Raw genomic sequence first — 22,237 nt, forward strand, 5'->3', positions numbered from 1 at the left:
TGTGGACTTGAAGCTAGTGTTATTAGATTAAGGCGCCCCATACTAGGCTCGGTTTGCTCCTAGCAGAACTCGGCTAGGCGAAGTGAACCTCTTTGCCTCACATACTTCTTCGATTGAAAAACGATAAAAGTAGCAAAATTACTGTTTGTCCTCTTGAGACCCCGTAGCAACAACATAGCCAGTATACACTTCCTTAAAATATTAAGAATGAATCTAAGATAAATCAAGAAATATGTAATTCATTTGGATGTTTTCGACCGAGGAGGTCTTAGTCGCACAGTTTACCATCTAACTAAGATATTTTGGTATTTCTCAAGTCGTCTCAAAGTTGAATGACAACAAACAATCCCGCCCATAGTTCCCACTCTTACTAGGAGTAGTACTGTTGACCAATCACCGATGAAGGGGCGTAGACTTCGGCTACCGGACTTCGACTTGCCTTAAGAAAAACATTTGTGCGCGAACAGCCGGGGGAAAAAACAGCTGAACACCCAAACGAACCAAACGTTACCAAATGTAATCATCATAAATGCGCAAACTGCTTCGCTTGGGAAGAATGCGACAGGCTTTATGGTTGTGGATGAGCCTAGGGTTAGATTTGAAACAGGATGTGGACATGAAGCTGGTGGCAAGAACGGATAACAATAACAGATCATAAATAACGGAATGACAACAGCTTAAACAGAAAAAGGAACAAAACAGTGACTTTTTTTATTTGTCAAAACAACCACAAAATATGACTAAAGCATGATTTCTACAGACGCAAAATAATAGAATGTCCCATCATCATCACATAACATTATTTCTCAAAAGCATTATCAAAACACATAAACCAACAATAAAAGATCTGTCCTCTGTACATGTCTGCTGTTCTAGTTGAGTTCATTGATTCCTCCGACTGCATAAAGAGGCACAACTGTCTGCTAATTGGCCACTGTCCTGAGATATCTGCATATGCTGTTGGTTATCACTCACTCTATATTCAACACACACCCTTGTCTACCGAGAGGTCCAAGTGCAAATATCTGTACAAAATGATTCCCATAACTGCATGTTGATGTCCTCTCAACTCCCACACCCTCCCACACACTGACAACCCACACAGACACACTTACACAGTGCTGGGAAGTTGTGGATATACAGGCTAACACTGCAGAGTAGTGTGGTTGGCTGCATACACCCTCCAGGAAGACTCAATGGTTCCTATTTGGGGGCACCCAAGGGTGCTGAGTGCTTTCCCTCCATGGCATTGGTGAGTAAGGGGCGTTACGGGGGGGCATCTGGGGGAGAGGCAGAGGAAAGGGTGCTGGGCAGTGTGGAGGAGGAGGAGGATGAGGGCTGGGCCTGCCTGTTTGGGGGGAGGTAGGCTGGGGAGGGGGAACGACCCTTACTCTGCAGGCTGCTGCTGCTCTGCAGGGGGGAGCTGGAAGTCCTGGGGGCTCGGGTCAGAGAGGATGACGAGGCGCTGGAGAGGGGCGACCTCGTACCCCCGTACCCCAAAATACCAGTGCTCATCAGGAACTCCCTGGAGCCGTATGCGGGCGGGGTGGGGCCGCGTGACCCTGGGAGGCGCATGCTGTCTGCAGGGAGGCTGCATCTGCTGGGGATGTCGTACAACCCCATGTCTGGGCAGCCGTACAGGGCCTGGGACCTGGCCTGCATCCGCAGCATCCTGTCCCTCTCCTCCATCTCCCGCCGCTCCTGAATGGAGACCATGATGGTCTTGGAGAGGTTGTCATAGCGGACCGGAGAGGCCTCCCGGTGGATCAAGGCTTGCTGGGAGAGGTCCCTGTGCATCAGGGCCTGAGGGGAGAGGTCCCGGGAGGTGAGGGCCTGAGGGGTGAGGTCCCGTAGAGAGGGATCCCTGGGTGAGGTGTCCCTGGGCTGGGGAGATTGCCTGGTGACCCCCATGAACACAGGGCTGTAGGTGTGTGGAGGGGGCCGCTGCAGCACACTGCCTTCATGTCCCAGGGTCATAAAGTGCGGGTGGTAATGAAGTGGGGGTCCCCCTCGCTGGGCCAGGTAGTGGGCATCACTTGAGTTCACCAGGCTGTCATAGGAGAGGCTGTTGCGGTTGGACAGGGGGTTGTGAGGGGGGAACACGCTCGGAGATACCTGATGGGAGATCAGACCCTCTGGGTACAAGACCGGCAGCTTGTTGTGGTGGCGATAGGCGTGTTTGAGGGTGAGGGAGCGGGAGTTGAGGGTGAGAGAGTTGAGCTGGAGTGGAGCGGACATGGGACCGGATGGGACGGCTAGGTGCTGGTCCAATGTGCCCAGGATGAGTTCTGATGACAGGTCATGACGTCTACTGCTGCCCCCTTGCTGCTCTGGTGCCACAGCCACCTAGACACAACCACAACACATAACAGACTGTCAGAGAGCTCTCAGAACACAACACAGCCACAACAGTCTGTTAGAGGGTCGACAGAACACAGAATCACATGGCCAGTCTGTTAGAAAGCTCTCAAAACACAGCACACAATCATGATCTGTGGAAACGGCTCAAAACGCAGCACACAATCATGATCTGTGGAAACGGCTCAAAACACAGCACACAATCATGATATGTGGAAACGGCTCAAAACACAGCACACAACCATGATCTGTGGAAACGACTCAAAACACAGCACACAACCATGATCTGTGTAAATGGCTTCAAACACAGAATTCTATGACTGACCTGATGGACAGGTGAGGGGGGTGGTGCCTTAGATGTGGACTGCGGTAATGGCCTGAGCTGCTGCAGGGTCTGCCCAGAGGAAGGGGTCACTGGTTTGGGATGCAAACCCCTCTCTGGAATCCAAACACAGATGGAGAAGGAAATCAATATTTAACAAAATGTGAAATATATTACCATAATGTCTATTGGGATCTGTGACTGAACTAATCCAGAGAGAGGCAGTGACGTGTCTCATTAACATATAATGCAAGTCTGTCCTCAGAATCACCTTAATTAGCCAAAACATTTGCATAAACAGGAATTTGACTTGGTGAAATGGTGCTGCCACAATTAACAGAATATACAGACAGACGATAAACAGGATATACAGACAACAGACGTAGAAGCATAGTTTACACAAATCCATACGTGGTAGGTATTCTACGTACACTGTAAACTAAGACCTGCGAACTTCACTACAAACACTAAACTACATTCTGAATCAGGCCGGCTCGAATATTCAGCAGCTCATCACGAGTGAAACTTGGTTGGAAATCCACAAGTAAACAAACAAAGAACAACCAACGAAGAAGACACAAGCAGCAACAAAAACCATGGCTGCCTCTCTGTTGAATAATGTGGCCACCAGGGTGCAGTAGGAGAGCAGTGAGTGACAGCTTGTGGGGTTTCTGGACCGTTTCGAGTTTCTTCATGATCATTTGCTCACGTTCTCTATAATATGACGTGCATAAATACAGGTACTGTCTCCCTGGTTGTCAGATTACTAATGTGACCCTACCTTCAAGTGTTGCTAGGTGTCTCCTCAGCACGTTGGGGTCTGGTTTGGGGGGCAGAGGTGGTGGGGTGTCCAGACGTCGGATGTCTGGCTCTTCCATACCGTCAGTGGACGGGCGCTGAGAGCGGAAGAGAAGGCACTACTCTTAAACATATCTGATCTGCTGATGAAGTTAGTTAAATACGGAGGCTTTATGTGAATCTGGGATGTTCCCTTCTGAGGGTATTTTGGGGTGGACAGACTTACTTTATTTTGGTTATCATGACACTGGATGCCGTTATCCTCAACCTTAATAATTGGTATCTGTCTGTCAGTCTCTGGTCTCAGGAATGGAGGAATGATGCGAACTGTTGATTTCTTAATGGGCCTCGCTGTATACCTGGTATGGTCCAAGCAAATAGATAAGCTAATGAGCTCCAATACGTTATGTTAAACATGATGTTTACATAAAAACGTCAAATGCTTCTTACTTTGGAGAAATGGGACTGCATATGAGATACTCCAAGTTGCCACAGCAACCTTGTGTGAAAGGGTTGACCCCTCCTTGAAACTTCCCAGTGACCTGTGGAAAAGAGGGCAACAATTTCCTCATTAAAGTGAGGACTCGACCTAGGGCGGCCTCATGTATTCCAGAATCTTTTATCTAGTCGTTTAAAAACATGAGCTACACAGAGGCGTCTGACCTGTTCATTGGTGGTTCGGCCCCTAGACACCAGGTAGAGGTGGAACCCTGTGAGGCCCAGGACAGGAATGAAGAACAGACCTGATACGCTCATCACCACCAGGCTAGACACAGCAGTCAAGGAGACTCACGGACTCTCTGTAGGGACCTTTAGAAATGAATTACCATGATCATACTGCACATACTGTATGAACACACACACACACGCACACGCACATAGTACACAGAGTTTGTTCAAGGAAGGATACGTGACAGTACAGTGCAGCTTCCATAGGTCTTCCAGATGGTGTAGGATGTAGAGCAGGCCACCGGAGAGCACGCCCACCATGTGCAGCGTGAGTGACAGGAGAAACAGGAAGAAGTAGCGGTAGTTCCGCCTCCCGATACAGTTGTTCACCCAGGGACAGTGGTGGTCAAAGTCCTGCATGCGGTTATGACACGATGAGACACAGCATTAGATACAACATTCAATCCCTCTGAGAATTATGACAACACACTGTAGTAGCCTACTTTACATGACTCTGTCCCAACATTGTGCATCCCATTCTACAAACAGAGTGGTCTAGCTAGCCACATCCACATGGGATTGATCAATCTTGGACAGTGGAAAGACATTATCAACAGAAGTCAAATATCATCAAAGTGTTGATAGGCACTGAGCTGTCTAAATATACCTCAGTGTACACACAGAGATTGTCCCAACCATTTTCAAATCTCATCTCTCTCCCCGCTGCGGGGACATTAAGGATTGGGGGAAAGGGATTAACCTGATTAATGTGATCTCTCTCTTCCTCCCCCTCTATCCCTCCATCATCTTCTCCCACCCACCATTACCCTACAGCCACACACACTATTGATCCCCCTCCTCAGGCACTTCCTCCTCCCTCCACCATCAACCACTACCCCCCCTCCCACCCCAAAAACCTGTCTCACATCCACAACTTCCCCCTATCCACCCCTCCCTCCCGCTCTCCGCCAGCCCTGGCTTGTTCTCCCTTTCCCTCTATCTCCCTCCCTCCCTCTCTCCATCCCTCCCACCTCTACACAGTGGTCACAGACACTGCAGTGGGAGCATCGTGGAGGTCTGTAGAAGTGGCAGGAGGCACACCACTTCATCCGGACCTGGACACCCTTCACGTCCACGTTCTTGTAGAGCGGGGCGCGGAAGTCATCGTCCTTGTCCTCGTCCTCATTAGCTGAAACCCAAACGCACAGCTCGACATGAACTTACAGGTCACCGGCACAACACTGGGCATTGGGTAACACAGGATATTCTTGTTTTTATGTCAATGTTTTCTCTTCAAATTCCTTCTCAGGCAGAAAGTTAACATTACTAACATAAACCTGGCCTAGTTTATCAATATATTGTCATGGTAATGAAATGGACTAGTATGTTATAACTAGTAGATAATAATTCAATAGAATTGAACAACTGCCTGCCAACCTCCTGTAATGTTTGTCCTGTTTAGTTACACTGTAGTGTACAGTAGTGAATAGACCAGTGCAGGTTTTCTGTTCTACCTGATAATTAATTGCACCCACCTGGTGTCCCAGGTCTAAATCAGTCCCTGGTTAGAAGGGAACAATGAACAAATGCAGTGGAACTGGCTTTGAGGTCCAGAGTTGACTTTGATGGCAATAGTGTATAATATAGTAGTTATAGTGTAACTAACCCATGGGGAGAACACCCGCATCCATAAAGGTTGCCATGGTGAAGTTGGCCAAGACAAAGAAGAAGAGGATGCCACTGCATGGTGGCACGTAGATTGACACAGTCACTGCCAGCCACGGGCACCTGGGACAGAGACAAGAGACCTGAAGCACAGTGGACTCACAATACACACACAACACAGTAGTTTTGCAATACACACACATTACACTCATAGTATAGGCGTAGAACATGCACCGTAATATGTCTAGGTTGAATTGGTTGAAAGGGGTATAAATCTCCCTCAGGCTCAGTGTAGGAATCAATCAAAAGGAATCGTCAAAATGATTTGGTTCCTCGGCAGGGAAATATAACTACACTCGGCGACGCTAAATTCAGATTGATGCCCAACTTCATGGCTTTTTCTGGATATGTCCACAGGGCTTATAGAAACCATCACAACCATCACTGTCATTATGCAAATGTGGTTAAAACTGGAGAATTTGATTTGGTGAGAGGATGCTATGATTATATCTCCACAGTGTGAGATGAAATAACGGCTGTGTAATCAGGTTTACTGAAGGGGACACAGGGGAAGGCACGGTGGATTATAATGATTAAAGGTCGGCATGAGGAGCCTATACAATATCCAATCATTTTTTTTATCTGTATAGAATTGAGTCCAAAGCCATGCTGCTGTGGCGATTTTATCTTCACTTGAAAAGTTTACAGCAGAACGGGTTTCAGCATTGGACCTCTTACATTATCACAACTGGCATCATGTCATAATGGCATAATGCTCCTACTTCCTGTCGGTATTTGATGTTTAGGGGCAACAACAGCAGAAGTGTGGTTTACCATTGAAGTGCAGACTGTGTATTAGTGACCATGGCCGTAACAGTGACTGTAACAAGACCGTGATCAGTGTGAAACAGATACTGGGTGGATTCCCCCCCCCCCCACACACACACACACAACCCAAACCTGTCTCCCCACAGTTGCAAAGGTGAAGGGTCAGGAGGTGACGAAGGCAGAACGTATATGTGTGAACCCCAATAGACTGACCGTGACTGTGAACACCGTGAAATTGACAACATTTTGAGTCAAGAGTCTCCTTTCCCCAACTCCAGCCCAGCCCAACCTGGCGCAAGCCCCCCAACCCCCACAGAACAGCCCCAGTAAGGATGAGCGCATGGGGGAGAGTGGGGTAGCGTGGGGGAAGGGTGGTTACCCCCAAAGGAATGCCTGGTAATGCCATGCCAGCTGCAATCTCAATAATCCCAGGATTAGGGACTCTGGATTACAGCCCACTCTGCCAGCCCGCGATGGTGGAATCCTCCCATCAGACGACAAGCACACAGACCCTACAGCCTGCAGCACACATCACAACACACAGCCCAACAGAACCTATTCCATACCTTTAGGATAAAGGAAACCATACATATTCCATTACCTATTCAGCTACAACAGACACGCCTGCCTTTACAGACAAACAGCCTTCATAGGCAAATACAATACAGTTCTGTACAGTTCTGATCTGTCAGAATAATGCTCCTCTTGAAGGATTTACTTAATTGAAACATTAACACTACATTGTACTACTGAGTAAATCAGATTAATGAGGGGAACAGAACAGTGGTTCCCCCACAGCTGGAGGAGGGGATTTATATTTTAAGTCCTATCTGAAGCAAAGTTTCACTAAATGTGTTCATGTTTGAGATGTACTTAAATTGTCATAAGAGAGCTAGATTACATGGATATGTGCATTATACTGTACCCCTGCACTACCCAGAGTCCACACTGTACTCGTCCCGGTACACTGAATACTGTACTCGTCCCGGTACACTGAATACTGTACTTGTCCCAGTACACTGAATACTGTACTTGTCCCAGTACACTGAATACTGTACCTGCACGTCTAGCCACTCTACAGTATAAATAGGGAATGTGGATGAAGTTGGTTGATTCAGGGGTAACTGCCAGCGGGGCAGCACTAAATATGAGGGATCAAGCCCAGTCAGTCTGCATGGTCTGGAGTAGTGTTCATGTATCTGCATAACACCTTCACCATCCTCCTCTACCAGCAAGGCCAATGGGCGGTGGGGAAAACAAGGAGACAAAAAGGCAATTAGGAATAGGTATGCTGTCACTGATTATCTTTTCAAAACTCATTATTTAGATGGTCAAATCCTCTTCCCCCTCACCCATCTGTCAAATAATGGATCTATCACAAGAAAAAAAAACTGTCAAAATGAGCACAATATGGAAGATAATGATATTGCGTTCAAAATAAGCAGAAATCAGTCAAACTCATTTGGGCTGAGTGCGGAGCGTAGAGGACACACCAGATAAGGTGGAGCGCTCTAGAAGAGGGTCGATCCGCGACTGCCGGATTTCTTATCAACGGGATTATTTCTGTGGATGCCATTGCATGAGCTGCCTTGCCGTCCGGCCCATCATTGGTTTGTGACCATCTGGAGCACAGCACAGGGAGAGTTCATTATGCTGCAGTGTGGCGGTGCAGGCAGACAAGCCCCTGCCTTGCGCCTAATGAAACAGACAGCAGAGCTGTATTAAATCATCCAGAAGGGTAAGCTGCTGTTGAGGCTGTCCAATCTGCACACTGCCCTGCCTGAGTAAAGCACAGTAGTGAGCAGGCTAGTCATCACTACCAGTGTCTATCGCATCGGCAGCAAGCAGCAAGCACAGAAGAGCATTAGAGAGGCTCACAACTACACTCTCAGGACAAAAAAAGGGTTCCAAAAGGGTTATTCGGCAGTCCCCATAGGAGAACCCTTTGAAGAACCCTCTGTGGGAAGGGTTCTTCATGGAACCCTAGAGGGTTCTACCTGGAACCCGAAATAGGGTTCTTCAAAGGGTTCTCCTATGGGGACAGCCAAAGGGCCATCTTAGGTTCCAGTGTATGGCTCCTAGAAACATCTCATGGATAGAAAATATGAGTGTTAGAAATGCTGAATGACATGTGATCATAAGCCCTTAGGAATGTATGACCGGTCTTCAGCTTCAGCAAACACTGAATGAACACATAACACTGTTATAACAGGGTTCGGAGAGAGTGCTTCCTTGAACTATTAAAACTACGGGCTTGAATATCAGCTATGTATGTCTACTTAAAGGAGACATACGTGTACATATTACATCATTGTATCCAGGGATCGATGCGTATGCGGGCATAAAATAAACAGTTTGTTTGGGGAGGAGTGTTATTCTATAAATATCTGACCCACTATGGGTGTGTATCACATCTGACATCCTCCCCTCTGCACATGGTTGCATAATTAACTCAGGAAGGAAGTAAAAGGTCAAGAAGGCTTCTCGTTTACAGAATTGTGTAGCATCTCAGCTACATCAAATCTTGACATTAGCCGGGGAAAATTGTTACGAGGAAACACCCTTGAAAGAATCTTTGCTTGTAATGGTTCAATTTCGTAGTGTTTCCACTGCTGGTCTTTGCATGTCTTTTGTGAATTGTCCACAGTAACAGTACTTAGAGAGAACAACGTAACACAAACACAATCTGAAGGCTGAGATGACAGTTTCCGTTTTAGCTCAGCAATGCGGCTGTTTATCAGGCGAAGGATGACCAAAGGTTCCTACTTTCAGTGGTTCCCCCCCTTGCCAACTTCACAGGAGGGTTTTTGTCTTGATATTGAAAAGTGTCCTAAATCTTGCATAGACCAGTTTGTCAGTTTGTCTGTGAGTCGTGTACTTTGATACATCAGAGTAACTGCTGGAGCTTACTCTCCATACTAACAGACTGGGGTTGCATTTGGGCACTTTATTTTGACACGCACATACTCTAAGTAACAACCTGAGGGACCACGAGGTCTGACTGACATTCACTTTGGACTCCCTGCATCAGCATATAGCACCAAGGACGAATCAAGGTCCCTTTCCCTCAGAAGGACCCAGGTAGGGTTGCATTTGGTCGAGATAACGACAGAATCTGGCATCTGTCCATCACTGCTTTTAAAGAAACACAGACATCGTCCTTGCTGACAGAGCAGACAGGCAGACAGACACAGACAGACAGTCCTTCTCTGAGTAAAAGGCTGTCTAACAGTGATGTAGGCCTACATATGATGTAACGGCAAAATATTGTCCCTACAGATTCCATTTCTTCTGCTACTGCCAACGTGAAAGGGCAAACAAACGAGCATGTGTGATTGGGCTGGAACGCTCTGTTTCAACATGACCTTATCTTTGAAGAATGGCTGTCCATGGAATAGAAACTTCCGACATAGTCTATTTTATCATCGTGAAACATCTCTCAGTGGGAACGTTTTCGGGAATGTTCATCATGTCTCTTGTTGGCGATCTTCAGACAAACCTGCAATAACAGCCACTTGTCCTGGAGCAGTAGAGCTCTAGGGGTTTGTTCTCTTGAAGTGTGGAAGTTCTCTTTACAAATGCAGATACGAGTCTATTGATCATTGATGGAAACGGACCACTCACTTGCCTGGCCGCCAAAGTCATGCTACCCACATACAGCAGCATCCATCATCTGATGGCAAAAACCAACACAGAATCTCAGGGATTATCGGATGTTGTGAAAACTGTATTTTTTTTATACTTGGGGAAAAAAATATTTTGTTATATTATTTAAGCAAATAAAATACTGTTTGTTTTTGGAATTTTCTAAATATGTATAATATTATTAATTTGCATGTCAGCTCTGTGCCAGGAAATGCCCTTGTCCAGAACAAAGGATCCCAATTTCAAACTGCCCCCAAAAGTGTTTACAACTTTTAAAACGGGCTAAAATGAATATTCACTGAAAAAGGATCTCATGTAGTTCCTTGCAATAGCCCTCTCTGACTTGAAGGAATATGTTTCTCAAAACTGTGATTCCTAAAAAAATTGTCCAGAGCGTTGGTCAACTCTGTCAGATTTGTTCAAAATCGTAAATTAATTTTAAAAAATGTGTAGGGTCAGCTATAGGAAGCCCTTCCTCATCTTTTAAAAATACATTGTAGATATCACATGCTCACAACCATAACCTGTCAACTTCATCTAACTACTAACTACTATTACTTTGCCACTATGGCCTATTTATTGCCTTAACTCCCTTATCTTACCTCTCATTTACACTCACTGTATATAGACTTTTTGTTTTCTTTTGTTCTACTGTATTATTGACTATGTTTTGTTTATTCCATGTGTAACTCTGTGTTGTTGTATGTGTCGAATTGCTATGCTTTATCTTGGCCAGGTCGCAGTTGCAAATGAGAATTTGTTCTCAACTAGCCTACCTGGTTAAATAAAGGTGAAATAACATTAAATAAATACAAAATTAACATAGAATATGACTTTTGGTTCAAATATGTTCATTTTAATTAGGTTATAGCAACTGAAGAAAAACAATTTGCAATTTGTCAACTCCGTAAAACATCAACTCAGTCAGATTTTTGTCTAACGTCTGATAGAAGGGTTGGGCCAACTGCAAACACTGATGGCCACTAGATTATCACCAATTTCCGCATCGATTTACCGCTCCATAACACGGATGTCGGGGGGTTCTTTTAGTTCTGATCGCAACCAACACTTTTCAATATGATTTCAGCCTCTTATCATCAGAACATTTTAATCTAGCTATTTGAGCAAAGTAAGGGCGATGTATCTATTTGACAATCATTCAGTACGACTGAAATAAAGTATGTCCTTGTTAGCACGGCAAATTGACTGTGAAAATTTACCGGACATGTTGTATGATTGGAAAACTAATGTTGATGGTGAAGCCTACTTATTGTTTAAGTCATTCCAATTTATGTAATCCATTAAATACAACTGCCTTTGATTTAAAAAAATGTGTCTGATATGGTCATTTCTTATCAAGATCGAGGGTAAAATATCCCTGGACAGTCCATACTGTGTGACTAAATCAAGTAAATCGTGATTGAGTTATATATATTTTTTTATCAAATGAAAATATAGTTTACAGCCTAAATGTATTTTGAATGGCATATACTATTTTGGCATTTAATGTGAAACGTTTTGATGAAATATAGGCCTTTTAACACTACTACTTCTATACTGAACAAACATGTAAACGCAGCATATAACAATTTCAAAGATTTTACAGAGTTACAGTTCATATAAGGAAATCAGTCAATTCAAATAAATAAATTGGGCTTAATCTATGGACTTCACATGACTTGGAATATAGATATGCATCTGTTCATCACAGATACTTTTAAAAAAAGTAGGGGCGTGGGTCAGAAAACCAGTCAGTATCTGGTGTGACCACCATTTTCCTCATGCAGCACGACACATCTCCTTCTTATAGAGTTGATCAGACTGTTGATTGTGGCCTGTGGAAAATTGTCCCACTTCTCTTCAATGGCTGTGCGAATTTGCTAGATATTGGCGGGAACTGGAACACGCTGTCGATCCAAACATGTCTGGTGAGTATGCAGGCCATGGAAGAACTGGGGCATTTTCCGCTTCCAGGAATTGTGTACAGATCCTTGCGACATGGGGCCGTGGAAGAACTAGGACATTTACAGATTCCAGGAATTGTGCACAGATCCTTGCGACATGGGACCGTGCATTATCATGCTGAAACATGAGGTGATGCCGGTGGATGAATGGCACGAACATTGGCCTCTGGATCTCGTCACGGTATCTCTGTGCATTCAAATTGCCATCGATAAAATGCAATTGTGTTTGTTGTCCATAGCTTATGCCTGCCCATACCATAACCAGACCGCCACCATGGGACACTCTGTTCACAACGTTGACATCAGCAAACGGCTAGCTCACAGAACGCCATACGGTTGTGAGGCAGGTTGGATGTCCTGCCAAATTCTCTAAAACGATGTTGGAGGTGGTTTATGATCAATTAAGATTACATTCTCTGGCAACAGCTCTGGTGGACATTCCTGCAGTCAGCATGCCAACTGCATGCTGCCTCAAGTCTTGAGATATGTCTGGCATTGTGTTGTGTGACAAATCTGCACATTTTAGAGTGGCCTTTTATTCCCCCCAGCACAAGGTGCACCTGTGTCATGATCATGCTGTTTAATCAGCTTCTAGATATGCCACACCTGTCAAGTGGATGGATTATCTTGGAAAAGGAGAAATGCTCACTCACAGGGATGTAAACAAATTTGTGCACAAAATTTGAGAGAAATCAACTTTTTGTGCCTATGAACAATTTCTGGGATCTTTTATTTCAGCTCATGAAACATGGGGCTAACACTTTACATGTTGCGTTTATATATAAATTCTGCCTGTTGGTTGCAATCAAGCCGTTGTGTTTTTGTTGGGTATTGTCAAATGTATCATCCATATTTTAAGTAATGTTTGTATTTACATACTCTGTTTTGAGTATCTGTTGTCACTTTGGGCAGTTGCTTGTCAACTCCTCACTGATTGCTAATCATTGTCCTGAAATATATGCTTAAACTATTGAATACTTTGCTGTGCTAGAAAAAAATATATAATGTTTGCTTTATAAACTTTGTTTTAAGTTCTTAATCTACAAAAACATGCCAAAATGCTAAACGAAATTAGCCCTGGAGCATTATACAGTGTTCTAAAACAAAACAACAATATTTGAATATGCTAATGTTAGAATGAAACAATCAAGGCCTTTAAACACTTGTTGTACAATAAATATAAAAATGAAATGCCTTTTATGGTGTCTGATGGAGTTGACATAAATCTGGTTAGGTACACTTTATGAAAACATGTTTTCATTAGGAGGTTGTTCCTTTGCATGGTATGATAGCTGATACTTTGGTTTAAAATATACGTATTTCAAATGTTGTTATTATGAAGAAAAATATTTGTGACAAATGTTTATTGTCTCATCTTTTAAGAATTCCTGATTTACAATCCCAATTAAAAACATCCCCAGAATCAGTCAACAACAGTGGGGCGCCAAGATAATAACGCAATAAACAAGCCTACGTGAAGAGATGCGATTGGCATCCAACTGAGTCACTGACACTTAGCAATTAAACTTCAACATCAGCAGCTTCATCAGCAGCCAAGAGTTGCAATAAAATCCAATAAATTACGCATTCACTTATCAGATGATTCATTGTATTGTATTTCCCATAAAGAATTCTAGAATTCCTCATTCCAAACAGCATGTGAATTGGGGGTATGCAGTAGGCATGGCCATGTCAGTTCTTATATTCAGTTGTTATATTCACTGTTGACACTTTCAGATACAAGATACATATAACAGTTCAATGACATGAAAATGACTGAAAACTGTGACTCTTCCATGCTAAAGATTCAGATCCTACCCTACAGAGCCATAGAGGATTACACGTCTCTCTTAAGCCCAGTGTCCATAAGCTCCTTGTCTTTGAACAGCAGGGAGTAAAAGAATAGGGAGGATGTCAGCATGAAATCACTCTTTCCAGACTCTCTCACAAATCATTGGATAACCCCCAGCCAAGTCAGTGGCTTTAGTCCAAATCAACCCAGTCAGTACAGTGTAGTACATTTACAACTCAATCCACTGTGGCCCACTTTCTCTTTCCTCACATCAATGCATAATCACGTCACTGAGGATATATCGTTCTAAAATATTTCAGTTAATCAGAAGTGCATGTACTCTAGTACACTTATGCCAAGTTCCCACCTGAGAATTACCCCAGTGTTTTACCCAGAAGGCTCAGAATTTTCTGTTTCCATCTCCACAGATGGCCTCAGTGAACATGCTTCGATTTTAGGGCCAAGGCCTGGCACTTTTCAGCTGCCATTTACATAACAGTAAGTGTGAGCATGAGTTAACATCTTTCTATAGTTAACACCTCCTCATCGAGCGACTGTCTTGATGATGCAGAGGTTGTTGATTCTGCCCTTCACAAGTCATCGATAGTTTACTCCTCCCTGCTCGCCCCAAGTTTTCAGTCACCCCTCGTTCCACAGATGTGGGAATCAGGAGGCATCGATCAGAAGATCGGGATATTAATTGGAAACTTCTCATCTGCTAGAGGATCCACTTGAAAAATTGCTGGTAAACCAACAGATGTGGAAACTGGGTATTATTTGTCTACAGGGGTCAGTATAGAAGTACTGTTCAAATCAAATCAAACTTTATTAGTCACATGCGCCGAACACAACACGTGTAGACCTTACAGTGAAATGCTTACTTACGAGCCCTTAACCAATAACGCAGTTAAGAAAAATACCTACAAGAAATAAGATATAAATGTAACAAATAATTAAAGAGCAGTAAAATAACAATAGCGAGGCTATATACAGGGGGGTACCGGTACAGAGTCAATGTGCGGGGGCACCGGTTAGTCGAGGTAACTGAGGTAGAGTTATTAAAGTGATAATAACAGAGTAGCAGCAGCGTAAAAAGGGGGGGAGGCAAATACTCTGGGAAGCCATTTGATTAGATGTTCAGGAGTCTTATGGCTTGGGGGTAAAAGTTGTTTAGAAGCCTCTTGGACCTAAACTTAGCGCTCCGGTACCACTTGCCTTATGGTAGCAGAGACAACAGTCTATGACCAGGGTGGCTGGAGTCACTGACAATTTTTAAGGCCTTCCTCTGACACCGCCTGGTATAGAGGTCCTGGACGGAAGGAAGCTTGGCCCCAGTGATGTACTGGGCTGTACGCACTACCCTCTATAGTGCCTCACGGTCGGAGGCTGAGTAGGTGCCATACCAGGCAGTGATGCAACCCGTCAGGATGCTCTCGATGGTGCAGCTGTAGAACCTTTTGAGGATCTGAGGACCTGTGCCAAATCTTTTGAGTCTCCTGAGGGGGAATAGGTTTAGTCGTGCCCTTTTCACGACTGTCTTGGTGTGCTTGGACAATGTTAGTTTGTTGGTGATGTGGACGCCAAGGAACTTGACGCTCTCAACCTACTCCACTACAGCTCAGTCGATGACAATAGGGGCGTGCTCAGTCCTCCTTTTCCTGTAGTCCACAATCATCTCCTTTGTCTTGTTCACGTTGAGGGAGAGGTTGTTGTCCTTGCACGAGTGAACAGGGAGTACAGGAGGGGACTGAGCATGCCCCCCTGAGGGCCCCCCGTGTTGAGGATCAGCATGGCGCATGTGTTGTTACCTACCCTTACCACCTGGGGGCGGCCTGTCAGGAAGTCCAGGATCCAGTTGCACACCATAGTGCCCTCAAACCTTAGTGATGAGTTTTGAGGGCACTATGGTGTTGAACGCTGAGCTGTAGTCAATGAATAGCATTCTCACATAGGTGTTCCTTTTGTCCAGGTGTGAAAGGGCAGTGTGGAGCGCAATAGAGATGGCATCATCTGTGGATCTATTGGGACGGGATGCAAATTGGAGTGGATCTAAGGTTTCTGGGATAATTGTGTTGATGTGAGCCATGACCAGCCTTTCAAAGCATTTCATGGCTACAGACGTGAGTGCTACAGGTCAGTAGTCATTTAGGCAGGTTACCTTAGTGTTCTTGGGCACAGGGACTATGGTGGTCTGCTTGAAATATGTTGGTTTTACAGACTCAGACAGGGACTGGCAAGTGAAGACACTTCAGCGCATGCTCGGAGTACACGTCCTGGTCACACAGTCGTCCGGAACAGCTGATGCTCTCATGCATGTTTCATTGTTGCTTGCCTCGAAGCGAGCATAGAAGTTATTTAGCTCGTCTGGTAGGCTCGTGTCACTGGGCAGCTCACGGCTGTGCTTCCCTTTGTAGTGGTATGGTAGTACAGTGGGACTATTCACCCAGGCGCTATTAGCAATCTAGGGGATAATGTTGAAAATGTTGTTGGTGGTATCCCAACAACACGGTAGTGATTCTCACATGACTAAAATGTTGTTTTGAGAACACAAGTACGGTGGGATTCGGGAACCTGTGTTTCTTTAGCCGACCCAGTCTGATTTCTAACTGACTCCTGACTCTAAGCATCATTGCCCTCTGGAAGAAGATAAAGGGATTTAGGAATACATGTTCACATACACTCAGAGGTGTGGTTGTGTTCATTATATTTTGAGTCATAATAACATATAATATAATGACGTTTCCGGATTAGGACGCAGTTATATTAACCACTGAACCACATTAATCATCCGAACATTTGAGTTTAGCCTAACAAGAAAATCAGCCTTAGACATAGGCCTAATAGTTAAATAGCCTCTTAACTCACATAGTCCCCATACCAAATTCATATAGCCTACAGTAGCTTATATTAAGAGGATCAACATGATATTAGGCAATGACATGTAAATACTAATAGACAGCTTTGGGTACAGTATTGTTGAACTGTTTAATGAATAGTATAGCATATTGATATGTAATTAAAACTACACCAGAATTTCACAAAAGGGACTTTTTTCAACAACAAATATGTGTCATATTTCACTTCTGTCAGATTGAATGGCAAAAAAACACTGTTCTAAATTCCGAATGTGAAGTTTGCCTTAAAATGTTTATGGGTCGTTCTTGAATTACAGTGGAACTTGGACATGGCATTTTGGACAAAATGTACTTCATTTTTCTTTATTTGATTTGGGTACATCTTCCCATTCTAAATCAACTAATATGGTAGCTTAATGATCTTAAAAAGTGTGTACCTTTATGACAATGTTGTGACATCTGTAGGAGTAGTAACACCAATGATGGTAACACCAATGAGACATTTGAGGTAAATTAAGATTTTCTGAAATGGAGGCCACAATGCTCAAATCTAAGTTCATCAATCCTGTACTAAAGTGATATGATTAATCATTTTTCTCACAATGATATTTCCCTTCATTTAAATGGACTAACCCCAAGTTGGGGCGGGCAGGTAGCCTAGTGGTAAGAACGTTAGGCCAAACAACCGAAAGGTTGCTAGATTGAATCCTGAGCTGACGAGGTAAAAATCTGTCATTCTGCCCCTGAACAAGGCAGTTACCCCACTGTTCCTAGGCCGCCGTTTGTTCTTAACTGCCTAGTTAAATTAAAAAGTGACACTTTGGATTTTGACACCGAATGAATTAACGGAATCCTCAAATGTATGACATATTTAAAGGGTGTGATTAGCTAATCATTTCCTTTAATATAGACCACTCCCTGAAAAAGAGTTTGCCACTGGAGAAAATGCTCAAGGTTCTTGTAGATCTTTGTAATGAGTTATTTTCAAGGTGGTAACACCAGTGACATAAAACAGAGGGTCACACATTATACTGGTAAAATAATTGGTATTTCAATAGCCTTCTTTGTTTTGATTCATCTATACAATATATGACATACTTTTGTTCACTTTCTAGCATTCAAATTCCCAAAGCATGTCACTACAACTCCACTACTGTGACAAGCCTGCTCCTAAGTACTTTAAATAATGCATCGACATAGAGGGTTGCAGTATGAAGGATTTTAATGATGTTTTATCATTTATAAACAGTTCAATATAAACCAAAGCGTGTATTATCTGTGTTTATTTGTCATTTTCAAGTGTGTTTCATGGTTGCAAAGGCAAGGGATTCAAATGCCAAATCAATTAAAAAACGACCCTTATTCTACACAGTGTGTGAGCGACAGGACCTATTTTATCGTAAGCTTTCCCTAGAGACAACTTTACCGTTTGGAGCAATTGTGCATGCCCATTGGATCTGATACTTCATAGGCCTATTACAGTATATGCAATTCAAATATGTGGACTTGGCCTAGGCCTACTTTAGATATGGAATATAATAGTTTCGAAAAGGTAGGCTACTTTCGTGTCTGGTGTCAAACTACATTTTCAAAAGGAGGGATATCGTCAACTTACGTAAAGACAAAGAATAAAGTGGTGGACCCGACGAGGAGGACTGCAGCGGTGGACACTGGAATAAACGCGCTGGCTTTAATTCTTTCACTGCCGCTGGTGGGCATTCTGTACTTTCCACAAACATCAGCAGTTTATTCCAACGAAACGATTACACCGAGATAGAATACATGATCCATGATACGACGTATTCCCACTATGTTCTGTCCTGAGTCTCCATGGATCAAATGCAACAAATCCATGGTCAAAAAGTCCAACGAGCTGTGCCCGTCTTGGAAATCCCACCGTACAGGACTGGGCCGGACCAACCACCAACTCAGCGAAGCGGCTTTTGATTTGATAGGTGGGGCTATCGCCGGGGAAAGGTAGCTTTGGGACACAACATCGGGAGTCTGTCTATTGGTTGGACTCCGTTTAAAGGAGGACTTACGTGAACTACACTATAGCAGAATAGACTCAATTGTGGTGTATGTTTTCAGTGCTAAATATTATTTTGACTATTTAAAAAAAAACGTATTTCATGTCATAGCCATACTCTTGATTACAAATGTTATTTGCTTCAACATGGAAATGGATCTGTCATTAGAAATGGACAATAATGTTGCTCTATAGTGACAGATAAAAGTATATAATGTACAAATGTTGAATATTCTAACGACATAAATATAGGTTATTCAAACCCTGCTCCTTTACAGTGATCCAAGTTCAGTTTGGTTTTTCGCTTCTGTATTGGGATACTACAAGTCTCTGGCAGGGGCGAACTGGCCAGCCAGAGGGGCTGGTCCATTTTTAGCCCAGTGGGCCTGACTAACTTGTTTATTTTTAATTATCTGGCTGTTGATGGGGGCCTCAACAATTAAAAATTGTCCGGTGTGTTTGAAATGCCAGGGCCGGTTTCTGGTCCCAGTCTCTAGTGCTGACCAAGAACTGAAGACTAGATATGTATGACAAATGTGAGGTTAAGTCTCTAAGGATTTGTTGAGAGGTTGGGCCTGGCTGTAGCATGATATTAACATCCCTTATAAATGTTGAGCCAAATAAGGCTCAGACATAGATAGATGAGCCAGGCGTGATGGATGCAACGGAGTGGATCGAAGCCTTCATCCGAGGGCTGATGTGTCTGCTCGGGATCCTGGGGAACAACTGGCTTTGTCTCCGTTCTCTCCCCGGACCCAAGTCCAGTCTCCGCACCAATGAGCTCCTCTTCATCAACCTGGCCGTCTCCAACCTCATCACCAACTACCTGGTGGACCTGCCCGATACCATGGCTGACTTTGTTGGCTACTGGTTCCTGGGGGAAGCCTACTGCTGTGTGGTCCAGTTCTGCTCTGACCTGTCAGAGACCAGCAGTGTCTTCTCCACCTTGTTTATTAGTGTGTTCTGGCACCAGAAGCTGGTGGGCTCTCTGAAACGCGGAGGAGCTCCGATCCAGCTGGATAGCCTTCGTCTCGTAGCCTGTCTCCTGGCTGGCAGCTGGACAGTGGCTGTGGTATTCAGTGTTCCACAATTATTCTTTGTCCGGTTGGAGAGTGGTAATGAGAGCCACGATGACTGTATAGAACTCTTTCCCTCCCAAACTGCAAGGCAGACCTATGAGCCGTTGTATCTGACCTTCGCTAACGCCCTCCCCATCACTGGCATAGCGTTTGCTAGCATCCAGATTGTGATCACTCTGCTAAGGCACCAGGCACGTATCCAGGGCCTGACTTCGGACCATCACAAGGGGACAGCTAATTCTTTACCTAACAATGGACCCTCAGTTGTTCACAGCTCGATCAGTTCCCCCCTCTACCAGGTCGAGATCGGGGACAGCATAGTCAGAGCTCCACCCGATCTGAAGAGATCCTCTCAGCCTCCAGCTAAGCCCAGCCCAGGCTCAGGTACTCAGGTGAGGGCAGCCAAGAGCGTGGTGGCTGTGGCCACTGTGTTTGTGGTATGCTGGGTGACCCACCTGCTGCTGATGATGGCCAGCAACATCCACACGTCCTCCTTGGTGTTGGAGCTGGCCAGCTACATCGGATCCTCTTACACCTGCATCATCCCCTACATCTTCCTCTATGGAGTAAAAAAACTGTCTTTCTCCTGCAGAGGGTAGCTAGATATAGTCATACACTCATTTTCTATTTAGTGGTATCAAACCAAGTGCTTTGTATAATTGTTGCTATTTTTTAAATTGTATTTAACTAGGCAAGTCAGTTAAGAACAAATTCTTATTTTCAATGACAGCCTAGTGGGTTAACTGCCTTGTTCAGGGGTAGAATGACAGATTTTTAACCTTGTCAGCTCAGGGAGTTGATCTTGCAACCTTTCGGTTACTAGTCCAACACTCTAACCACTAGGCTACCTGCCGCCCCATATGTCTTCAGGACATCTGCGTTGCCTGAAAATAAATGAAATTAGATTGGCATATCGCCATGATTTCATTAGTGTAGTTATACTAGTGTAGACACAAATTCAGTATATACACCATCACGTCTGGGTGAATATCAGTGAACTCCAACGACTCTCTGACAGATCGAGCTAGTGATGGTGACTGACAATTAGAAGTATGTTTATGATGGAAATGTTGTCAACCCTGTAGAATGTTAAGTCACATAAAATACACTATAGATATATACTCACACATTACTTTGATGTTAATGATTTGCTATAATATCTTATATAAAGTTTGTGTTAACAAGCATTTCAACTTCGAGTTTGATTTAAGTGCTTCATGAACTTGGGAAATCAATGCTGCATCTCTGGATTCAAGTCTGCTTTAATTGTTTTGTTTCCAGCACATTAAAATCAAAGGCCCGTGCCTGAGTAATTGGAGAAAAGCATCTCAGCAATTATTGCTAAGTTGCAGAGACAACAACCAGCCCTGGGGCACAATTATCCTCTATTAAGGGTAATTATGCCAACAAAAACAACAGGCACACAACAAAGTATGAACAACCCTCTATAATGGGGTATCTGTTAATTGTCAACAGTACTATGAGGCTGTGTGCTGTGGGGCCTTGTGAAATTATTCAGACCCCTTTGACTTTTTCCACATTTTGTAACGTTACAGCCTTTTTTCTAAAATTGATCATATTTTTGATCAAGTTTTTGGGGACCTTCAAGGGGGTGGCAGGGTAGCCTCTTGGTTAGAGTGTTGGACTACTAACCGGAAGGTTGCAAGTTCAAACTCCCGAGCTGACAAGGTACAAATCTGTCGTTCTGCCCCTGAACAGGCAGTTAACCCACTGTTCCTGGGCTGTCATTGAAAATAAGAATTTGTGCTTAACTGACTTGCCTAGTTAAATAAAGGTAAAATAAAAAATGCTGCAGACATTTTTTGGTACCCTTCCCCAGATCTGTACCTCGACCTAATCCTGTCTCGGAGCTCTACGGACAATTCCTTCAAATGGGTTTTTGCTCTGACATGGGACCTTATATAGACAGGTGTGTGCCTTTACATATTATGTCCAATCAATTGCGTTTACCACAGGGGGACTCCAATAAAGTTGTAGAAACAGCTCAAGGATGATCAATGGAAACAGGATGCACCAAGCTTAAATTCAGGTCTCATAGCAAAGGGTCTGAATGCTTAAGTAAATAAGGTATGTTTATTTTTTTTATAACTTAAGTCTTAACCTGTTCTCGCTTTGTCATTATAGGGTATTGTGTGTAGATTTCTGAGGATTCTTATTTAATCCATTTTAGAATAAGGCTGTAACATAACAAAATGTGGAAGGTCAAGGGGTT

The 22,237-nt window shown here is 43.9% G+C and overlaps 2 protein-coding genes across 2 annotated transcripts; one reads left to right on the plus strand and one right to left on the minus strand.

Annotated features, from left to right (window-relative positions):
* Positions 1 to 677: 677 nt before the first annotated feature.
* LOC139409996 (palmitoyltransferase ZDHHC8B-like) lies at positions 678 to 18,820 on the minus strand. The gene is made up of 10 exons (XM_071155414.1): positions 18,512 to 18,820; positions 5,814 to 5,935; positions 5,179 to 5,336; positions 4,389 to 4,561; positions 4,142 to 4,244; positions 3,929 to 4,020; positions 3,705 to 3,837; positions 3,462 to 3,576; positions 2,684 to 2,796; positions 678 to 2,346 (listed from the first exon to the last, which is right to left on the minus strand). The coding sequence occupies exons 1-10, from the start codon at positions 18,613 to 18,615 to the stop codon at positions 1,267 to 1,269; spliced, it is 2,193 nt and encodes a 730-aa protein (XP_071011515.1). The 5' UTR covers positions 18,616 to 18,820; the 3' UTR covers positions 678 to 1,266.
* A 760-nt stretch (positions 18,821 to 19,580) lies between these two features.
* LOC139409682 (olfactory receptor class A related 5) lies at positions 19,581 to 20,603 on the plus strand. The gene is made up of 2 exons (XM_071155092.1): positions 19,581 to 20,267; positions 20,373 to 20,603. Exons 1-2 carry the CDS (start codon positions 19,581 to 19,583, stop codon positions 20,601 to 20,603), a joined length of 918 nt encoding a protein of 305 aa, XP_071011193.1.
* Positions 20,604 to 22,237: the final 1,634 nt, after the last annotated feature.

Source organism: Oncorhynchus clarkii, chromosome 5, assembly GCF_045791955.1.
Source record: "Oncorhynchus clarkii lewisi isolate Uvic-CL-2024 chromosome 5, UVic_Ocla_1.0, whole genome shotgun sequence".
Lineage (NCBI taxonomy): Eukaryota > Metazoa > Chordata > Actinopteri > Salmoniformes > Salmonidae > Oncorhynchus > Oncorhynchus clarkii.

Excerpts from the sequence above, each read along its gene's own strand:
- LOC139409996 (XM_071155414.1), bottom strand. The coding sequence starts at position 18,615 with ATGCCCACCAGCGGCAGTGAAAGAATTAAAGCCAGCGCGTTTATTCCA. Across the intron at positions 4,245-4,388 it reads AAGCTGCACTGTACTGTCAC|CCTGGTGGTGATGAGCGTAT; the intron begins GTATCCTTCCTT and ends TGCTGTGTCTAG. Across the intron at positions 4,021-4,141 it reads GCCGAACCACCAATGAACAG|GTCACTGGGAAGTTTCAAGG; the intron begins GTCAGACGCCTC and ends TCTTTTCCACAG.
- LOC139409682 (XM_071155092.1), top strand. The coding sequence starts at position 19,581 with ATGGATGCAACGGAGTGGATCGAAGCCTTCATCCGAGGGCTGATGTGT. Across the intron at positions 20,268-20,372 it reads TACCTAACAATGGACCCTCA|CCCAGCCCAGGCTCAGGTAC; the intron begins GTTGTTCACAGC and ends CCTCCAGCTAAG.